Source organism: Octodon degus, unplaced genomic scaffold, assembly GCF_000260255.1.
Source record: "Octodon degus isolate 3935 unplaced genomic scaffold, OctDeg1.0 scaffold00010, whole genome shotgun sequence".
NCBI lineage: Eukaryota > Metazoa > Chordata > Mammalia > Rodentia > Octodontidae > Octodon > Octodon degus.
In genome coordinates this window covers 5,011,044-5,020,379 of record NW_004524586.1, presented here as the reverse complement: position 1 = coordinate 5,020,379, position 9,336 = coordinate 5,011,044, and the positions used below count along the sequence as shown (strand labels likewise).

At 46.9% G+C, this 9,336-nt stretch overlaps 1 protein-coding gene across 1 annotated transcript in view; it reads left to right on the top strand.

The window, feature by feature from the left end:
• Rrp12 (ribosomal RNA processing 12 homolog) overlaps positions 1 to 9,336 on the top strand; it is a 51,339-nt gene that overhangs the window by 4,944 nt on the left and 37,059 nt on the right. The window contains exons 4-10 of the mRNA XM_004625690.2: positions 2,814 to 2,890; positions 3,847 to 3,952; positions 4,129 to 4,245; positions 6,121 to 6,259; positions 6,349 to 6,476; positions 8,140 to 8,238; positions 8,732 to 8,823. Coding sequence (XP_004625747.1) covers positions 2,814 to 2,890; positions 3,847 to 3,952; positions 4,129 to 4,245; positions 6,121 to 6,259; positions 6,349 to 6,476; positions 8,140 to 8,238; positions 8,732 to 8,823 — 758 coding nt within the window. The remainder of the gene's footprint in view (positions 1 to 2,813; positions 2,891 to 3,846; positions 3,953 to 4,128; positions 4,246 to 6,120; positions 6,260 to 6,348; positions 6,477 to 8,139; positions 8,239 to 8,731; positions 8,824 to 9,336) is intronic.

Below are 9,336 nucleotides of genomic sequence, written 5' to 3'. Positions count from 1 at the left end.
TTTTTTGTGGCAGAACCGGGGATTAAACTTAGACCCTTGCGCTTGCCAGGGAAGCACTTATTCCACTGAGCCATCTCCCCTGCCCGAATTTCTGTTTTTCTGAGTCCAGTCCTGAGGTTAGGGAAAAGATAACTTGACTAGTTTAGGGTACTTTCTTCCTAAGATCCTTATCTTTCCTCATATTTTAACTTTAATCATTTTTTCTTGTGTTTTCTATTTCTAAGCTTGGCTAGCTGCTTGAATTAACTTACGGCCTCTTTTATTACATAGTTAGCTCTGACTGTCCACTCATAATGACTAAATACTACTTTGACTTTACATTTATTTGCCACTACTCTTATCTTTCTTCCTTTTTGGCGGTATAACTGGCTTTCCACTTGGGAGACTTCAAAGCATGGTCTGGGGTCTCTAGGACTCTTTTAGAGACTATATTCAATCAAACTAGTGTACTAGTATCTGTTGATGATACTTTTTTTTTTTTTTTTTTTGCGGAGCCGGGGATTGAACTCAGGCCCTTGCTCTTGCTAGGGAAGCACTTATTCCACTGAGCCATCTCCCCGGCCCCTAAAAACAGAGTGTTAATGATACTTTTCACTCATGGATTTACCAAGAAATTTTCCAGTAGTTATGTGACATCTGAGGACATTATTTGGCAGTTAATGGAATTATGCCTTTGGGTTTTTTTTTGTTTTTTTTTTTTTTTTTTTTTGGACAAGGTCTCACAAGTGCTATCTGGCCTTGAACTCAGCGATTCTTCTACCTCAGCTTCCTGAGTGCTGGGTTTCTGGTCATTATCATGATGCCTGTTTGTGTCTATATTGTGTTTTGGGATTATTCAATTTTATTTTTATTTTAAATTTTTTTTGCTTTTATAAGTGATTTTATTAGTATGTGTTTGTAATATATACTGGTTTTTTTTTTTTAAATTTTTTAGTGTGTGTGTGTGTGTGTGTGTGGCCAGCTCAGCCCACTAGGGGGCGGGGCTGGCCGGCATGTGGTGCTGGGGGATTGAACCGTGGTCCCTGTGCTTTGCTAAGCTTGTTCTAAGTAGGTGCTTTAGACCACTGAGCCATCTCACCAGCCCTGTTTTGTTTTTTGAGACAGGGTCTTGCTATACAGTTTAAGCTGGGCTTAAATTCACTATGTAGCCCAGGCTGACCTTGAATTTCATCCTCCTGCCTCAATCCCCAAGGGCTGGGATTAGGGTGTGTATAAGGCTCCCTTGGTCTCAGGGTGATCCATTCTACCCAGGGAGAAATGGGGGCAGGAATCAGGAAAAGATAGACAAGACAAGAGCTGGGTTAGGTGGACGTGTTTACCTGGTTGGCAAGATGACCCCTCCAGTAACAATATGGATGTTTATACCTTTCTAAAGTTAGTAACACGGGACACAAGGTTGCCTAGGGACTAATAGCCAACATTAACCAGTCAGGATGCTTTTCTCAGGACGCTTTTCTGAGGTAGCTTGGCTGCTTTAGGTGCTGAGGTCTCATCCCAGTTGCACCCATTTGACCAGTTTTCTAGTTTCTGTGACTTGCAACCTGCTGGCCTTGAATTCATAGCAATTCCGCTGTCCAAGCCTCATTTTTTATTTTTTTAAAAGAAGTTAAGGGCTTGGGAGATAGCTCAGTGGGATAAGCACCTGCCTAGCAAGCACAAGGTCCTGAATTCAATTCCTGCTACCACAAAAAAATAAAATGTTGACAGGCATAGTGATGCATACATGTAATCCCAGCACTTGGGAGGCTGAAGCAGAACATAACTGCAAGTTCAAGGCCATCCTGGCTTACAAAGTGAGCTCAAGCCCAGCCTGAGCATAGTAAGACCTGGTTGAAAACTAAAACAGGGCCGGGGAGATGGCTCAGTGGGATAAGCACTTCACTGGCAAGTGCAAAGGCCTGAGTTCAATCCCCAGTTCTGCCAAAAAAAACCTAAAACAAACAAAAAACAGTTGAAGTTAGGCTCCTTAGGATGCTGGAATTACAGGCCTGTGCCACCACACCTGGTAAAATATTTGTCATCTAGTTCTTTTTTTTTTTTGGTGGAACTGGGGATTGAACTCAGGCCCTTGCACTTGCCAGGCAAGCGCTTATGCTACTGAGCTGTCTCCCCACCCTATTATATAGATCTTTATGGAAAATATTTAGTACTCTGCTCTAGAAGAAGAAGGTAAATTTATTTTTTTTTTATTTTTTTAAATTTTTTTTATTTTTTTTTTTTTATGTGTGTGTGTGTGTGTGTGGCCAGCTCAGCCCACCAGGGAGCGGGGCTGGCTGGCATGTGGTGCTGGGGGATTGAACCGCGGTCCCTGTGCTTTGCTAAGCTTGTTCTAAGTAGGTGCTTTAGACCACTGAGCCATCTCACCAGCCCCAAGAAGGTAAATTTAGATGGCAGCATAGGCACTTTATGGTGCCAGGCAGTGTTCCTTATATTTTACATGCATTAATTCAGTTAATAGTGATAACCTTCTGGGAAATATAGTTACGCAAGGTTGTCATTGTGTGAATATTACAGTATACATATCACTAGGTTATGTAATCTTAAGGATGCTGTCCTGTAATGGTCTGTCATTGAAACAGTTTTTGTGTGTCACGTGACTTATGCTTATCTTACATATTAGGAAAACAAGTCACAGTAGGTTGGATTATCAGGCCAAAGTCACCAGGTGCCAGAACCTGGATTTGAACCTGTCACACCATGGTTCTTGGTTGTAATTGCTATGCCAGGCACATGGCTATCGTTTCCTCTTTTCTCTTTCCTGTTTGCATAATGTGATACTTTATTCCCCCCGACCCCTTTAATCTGGCCTTCAGATGACAACAATGGAGGCTGTGGAGTCCCCAGAGTCCCTGGCTGCTGTCGCTTACCTACTGAACCTTGTCTTGAAGCGGTAAGTGCTACTTGCTGTTGGAACTGTGGTTCTCTGCAGGAGGATGTGGACAGGAGGAGCAGGATTTTTTTTTTATGGTGAAAACATTGTGGAAATGCACAATAGTGTGAATATATGTAATCCAACCAAACTGCGCTTTGAAGTGCTAGCTGGCGGGGAGCATACCTGTAATCCCAGCTGCTGGACAGGCTGAGACAGAAGGATCTCAAGTTCAAGACCAGCCAAGACAACTTTTTAATTTTTATTTATCTGGTATAGGGTCTCACTACACAGCTCAGACTCATAGTGATCCTCCTGCCTCAGCTTCCTCACCAACTGTCAAATAGCGCTCTCCCCGGCCCCCTCTTTCTTTGAGGTAGTCTCACTGTGTAGCTTAGGCTGGCCCTGGATTCCCTGTATAGACCTGAGTGCTGGGGTGCAGACGTGTGCCATGTCCATGCAGCCTGAGAGCATCAGACCTTCTCTCAGAGTAAAATACGAAAGAGCTGTGGATGTAGCTCAGTTAGAGAGTGCTTGCTTAAAAAGCACGAGGCCCTGAGATTAGTCCGTGCTACTGCACAGTGGTTAAGATGACAAGGTTTATGTGTGTATTTTACCACAGTTAGGAAAATAGGACTGTTAGGATCCTTGAGTATTGGTAGCATTCTGCATGAGACTCAGTGTGGCTTGAGCTGTCCTACTGTGGAGTAAGTGCTGGTGCCTGGCCAGGAGGAATGGCCTGGGATGTTGGCACCAGGCCGGGAGTAGACGTGCGGCTAAGGCAGGCGAGAGGGGATTGGTGTGTGGGTGGCACAGAGAATGGGTGGAAGGGGAGATGAGGAAGAGGGAGCGCAGGTGTCACCGAGTAGCTGGCCTAGCAGTGCCCTTCCTTGGTCAGCTTCCTTTACGCCACCAAGGCCTGCCCCATCTGCTCTTCAGTGGCCCCTATGGGGTGACCTTCTCTGTTCTCCCCACAGTGTGCCCAGTCCTGTGCTCATTAAGAAGTTTTCTGATACCTCCAAAGCCTTCATGGACATCATGTCTACCCAGGCCAGCAGCGGCTCCACCTCTGCTCTCCGATGGGTTAGTATTTGTGGTGTCGGAGCCCCTCAGACTTTTGAAAGTGCAAGTGTTCCCTGGGAGGCACTCTGCCAATCTCAGAGGCATCCTTTTAGGATTTTCCAGAGTTGCTTAGAAGCTGGACCCTTTCCTCAGGGCTGCACTGGTAGAACTGAGAGACTCTGACTCTTCTCTTCAAGGTCCTCTCCTGCGTGGCCACTCTTCTTCGAAAGCAAGACCTAGAGGCCTGGGGCTACCCTGTGACCCTCCAGGTGTACCATGGGCTGCTGAGCTTCACTATGCATGCCAAGCCCAAGGTGAGACCATGTGTTCCCAGGAAATGGGGGCTGAGCCGGGCTGGCCTGTGTGAGCAGGCTCGGCAGGGGGCTTTGTGCTGGATTCTTAGCCAGGGTTCTGCTTTTGATGTGTTTAGGTGGGGGCACCAGTGTCGGCCCTTCCTGAGCCAGTGGCATCTGAGTCTCACTGTGTCTTTGTCTTGGCAAGAAGGGTAATACAGTGAGAGGAGGGGCTGGAGAGTCCCATAGACCTGAGATGGGTCTTGAATTCCCTACTGTTGTGCACTTTGGCCAGGTTGCTTAACTGCCTCTAAGCCACAGCTTCCTCACCAACTGTCAAGTAGAGATAATAATTCCAGCCTTGCTGCGGGGGTGGGAGTCTTCTCCCGTTGTTCCCAGGTCTGGTGCAGCTCTTGCCCCCGAGCAGGTGTTTGGTAAGCAGTGGTTCTCTGGGGCAGTGAGCATGTAATAATTAAGTACCATCATATCATCCCTCGTTGTTGCAAGCACTGTTAGCCTAGGGAGTCTTGAGTTCACTGCTGTCCTGTCAGTTTGGCCGGGTTATTTAGCTGTCTCTAAGCCACCACACCCAGCAGCCCTGTTTTATTTTCTGTGGAGTTTTTTAGTACTTGGGGTTAACCTAGGGTTTTCGAATGGAGCTATACCCCAGCCTTTTAAAAATTACTTATTTTTTTTTTTTTTTTTTTTTTTTTGCAGAACCAGGGATTGAACTCAGGCCCTTGCGCTTGCCAGGGAAGCGCTTATTCTACTGAGCCATCTCCCCATCCTAAAATTACTTACTTTGAAGCAGGGTCTCACTAATTCTCTGTTATCCTGGCTGGACTCATCTGTGGTTCTTCTGCTTCAGTCTCCCAGAGTGCTAGGATTATAGGCATGTGCCACCAGTCTCGCTACAAAGTGCGGCAGTACAGTTCGTGAATGCTTTTGTTTGCAAACAGATTTGGTTTACCAACAAGCATTTGGCAAAATTTTGGTTTTGTTTGCAAACTCTGCCGCAGGTGATAAACACAACCATGGGTGTTTTTTTCTCACAAACTCAAACATGGCCATCTTTTCCAGAATCATAGAACAAATTGCTGAGCTGGGTACCTCTGTTCCTCTTAATGTTTGGCTGCATGTGTATTTTCCACCACTCAAGTAGGATGTTGGTTGTTAGCCGGGTGTAGTGGCACACAGAGGACAATCATTGAAAGTTTGAGATTAGCCTGGGCTGCGAAGTGAACTCAAGGCCAGCCTGCACTGTAGGCGAGATCTTGTCTAAATAAAAGTATCTTAGTTGTTCATTGGCATTTGCTAGTATGTAGAGTGGTGCTTGGCTTGGTGACACTCGGCATTTGCTGCATGATTGAATGACTGAATTCCTGCCTCGGAGATGAGAATACTTGGACTCAGATTAAGTAGTTGGGCTTGCACAGGGCCATTTGGTGAGTCAGTAGAGCACTCAGGATTTTACATGTGAGAAGGCCATGGCGGAGCCCTGGGGATATTGCAGCTGTGAAGTCAAAACTTGGCAAACGCGCTGGGGAGAGATAGCTCAGTAGCTTAAGTGCCTGCCTGGCAGTTCAGGGTCATGAGTTCATCCCCAGTACCGCAAAAAAACCCCAAAAACCAAAAAACTTGGCATATAAAGACAACAATATGCAATGTATTATTGTAACCATCTTACCTGTTTTGAAATTGTTTTATTGGGGCCGGGGAGATGGCTCAGTGGAATAAGCGCTTCCCTGGCAAGCGCAAGGGCCTGAGTTCAATCCCCGGTTCCACAAAAAAAAAGAAATTGTTTTATTGCTATTTTTTTCTCATTAAAATGGATTTAAAAAATGTGGCAGTTGGCAGAATGCTGATCTGGTACTGACCCCACTTCTTGCCCCTCAGGTCCGGAAAGCTGCCCAGCATGGAGTGTGCTCAGTGATTAAAGGCAGCGAATTCATGTTTGGTGAGAAGGCCCCTGCCCATCATCCTGCCGCTGTTTCCACTGCTAGGTTCTGCATCCAGGAGATTGAGAAGTCTGGAGGTACAGAGGCCAGGCCGGCGACAGTGGATGAGAAGTGGCAGCGAATGATGGAGGAGGCTTGGTAACAGATCTCCCCCTTTGTGTGCCAGGCACCAAGGAGGCCACCACCGCACTGCACATGCTGACACTGCTGAAAGACATGCTACCCTGCTTCCCGGAAGGCCTGGTGAAGAACTGCAGTGAGACGCTCCTCCGGGTCATGACCTTGAACCATGTGGTAAGCTCAGGCTACATGAGGAAAGTGAGGCCCTGTGATTGGGACTTTTGGGGGAAACTCAGTGGTCAGGGAAAAAGCAGGAGTCAGCGCTAGGTGCAGTGGTGCATACCAGTAGTCCCACCTACTCGGGGATTAGTTGAACCCAAGTTTAAGACCATCCTAGGTTACAACTCTGAAAAAATAAATCAAGCATGGTGATGCACACCTGTAATTCTAGCACTCAGGAGGCTGAGGCAAGAGGATTGATATGAGTTCAAGGCCAGCCTGGATTATGTAGTGAGATCCTGTCTCAAAAAACCAAAAATTGAAATAAAATGAAAAAGTAGGATCTGAATCTCTGTGCCCTGACCCTGTTCTTATACTAAAATTGAGGATCCCGTGACATCCACACTGTCCAGATAGGCCAGGCCACCTCAGGGTCCTGATACACTGACCTCAGAATTGGTGGTTGTCTTCCCTTCCCTCCAGCTCCACTCTAGCCAGAATCAGTTGTTTTTGCTTTATACCATTTGTTTATTTGCTTGCTTGCTTACCCGTGTCAGTGTAGCAGCTCTAAAGATAGCTTAACAGTTAGTCCCTGAGTCATAGATCAGTGATAGAGTGCTTCCCTAAATATGTGAGGTTTGGGGTTTAGTTCCTAGCAGCACACGCACCACTACCACCACCAAAAAAGAGACCTCTATTTTCCAAATCCTACCACAGTTTTGTTAATCTTTACATATTTTGTTTGGTTTTTTGAGACAGGGTCTATATATATAGTTTTTCATATTTTATTTTATTTTAGGGAAGGGTCTACAGGGTGTTTAGGGTCTCACTGCTAGATCCAACTCACAGTGATCCACTTGTTTACAGCCTCCCAAGAGCTGGGATTACAGGTGCCACCGTGCCCAGGCTCAATTGCCATCTCAGTGCCCAGGCGCGGGGCTGGCACGGCAGGCCGCGAGATCACACTCTCAGCCCCTGCACCTGCTTGCAGGTGCTTTAATCCGCTAAGCTTTTTGGCCGGCCCTCAAAACGTAGTTTAGACTGACCTTAAACTCACTATGTAGTTCAAGCTGATTTTGAATTCATGGCAGTGTTCTTGCCTCCGTCTCCAAATGCTAAGATTATAAGCATGAGCCACTGTGCGTGGCTTTGTACAGTCTTGTACTGTAGTCTCTTCTGGTGTTTGTTTATATATTGGAGTATTTTGTTATTGTATGACTTGCATAAAGGGAAGACTCAGTAAAACTTCTGTAAAGTTCAGACTCTTACTGTTCATGTATGTAGCACAGATAACTTTTTGCATCCTGTTTTGTTTTCTTTTTGTGTGGCCGTACGGATTCAATCCATTGAGTGGTGAACTACATCCCCAGCCCATTTCATTTTATTTTGAGTACAGGTTTTTGTTTGTTTGTTTTGTTTTTTTGGTGGTACCAGGGATCAAACTCAGGATCTTCGCCTTTGAGGCAGGTGCTTACAGCTTAGCATATGCTGTACCACCAAGGTATTCCTGACCTCCAGTAGTGACCTCCGTGTCCTACTGAAGTCCCAGTCCTCACAGTATCTGGCTTTAAGGGCGTGTTTAGGCTCACAGGCCCTGTGACTCCCTTAGCCTGGGTGGTGGAGTGGGAGTTGAGTCCAGGCTCTGCAGTTCTCCTCTAAGCCAGTGTGTCTCTCCTAGCTGGTAACAGCCTGTGCCATGCAGGCCTTCCACAGCCTCTTCCATGCCAAGCCCAGCCTAGGCACCCTGTCGGCAGAGCTCAACGCCCAGATCATCACGGTGAGACCTTAATGGGGGCGGGGGGAGATCGCTAGGCAGGTCCCTTGGGAGCTGTGCTGTGTACCAGACCTGTTGCTTGTCTGTGCAGAGAGGTGCATGCTCCGGGTAGCCCTGGTGGGGGACACCTCTAAGCAGGTACCTGGAGCTGGAGCCTGCGCTCTCTCTGGACCTAGCTAACCTTCTAAATGACTTTAGCAGGATCTTGTAACAGGGCTCTCAGCCTTAGACAGGCATGTGTATGTGTGTATGTATGCATGCACACACACTGTGCTTTTCCTTCTAGAATAGTAGATGAGCTACCATACTCCTTGCTCCTGCTGGCTGGCTGTGCAAAGTATCAGAACTGAGGGCTTCATGGATTGGAGGAGCTCAGGATCTGTGGGTTCATGACTGCCAGCAGGACATTGCTGGTTCCCTGAGGCTAGGAAGGTGTCATTGGAGCTACTGTTGGCAGCCTGCTTAGTAACCTGCTTGTTCCCTGCCTAACCTCCAGGCCCTATATGACTACTTGCCCAGTGAGAATGACTTGCAGCCCCTGCTGGCCTGGCTTAAGGTCATGGAGAAAGCCCACATCAACTTGGTCCGGTAGGTATGAGGGGAAGGGGTGCCTGAGACCTCCCTCCAGGCTGCCTGATGTGCGTGCAGATGGGAGAGATGAGAGCTGTGGCTGGAGGGCCTGTGGCTTCCTGGGAGGGCTGGTGTTTCTGTGTTGAGCAGGTTGTAGCTCTGTTCTTGTGTTTGAGAGGCAGGCAGCCAAACACTGCTGCAGTTTGGGCGGACTTGATCTTGATTTTTGCCACTCCCTGGTTGTGACATCTTTGCTCTCAGTTTCTTCATCTAGAGGTTTCATTTCTTCTCTGCATTATCACTCCGTCCCATGCCCAAGACTAATGAGCTCTTTTTTTTTTTTTTATTTTGTGGTCCTCTGAACCGTTTCTGCTTTCTTTCTTGTCTTTTTTTTTTTTTTTTTTTTTTTAATGGATACAGGGTTCTCACGGCGTAATGCAGGTGTCCTTGAACTCACTTATGTAGCCCAGACTACCCTAAGTCACAGTGATCCTCCTGCCTTCACATTCATTCAGGTTGAGGCCTGGCCAC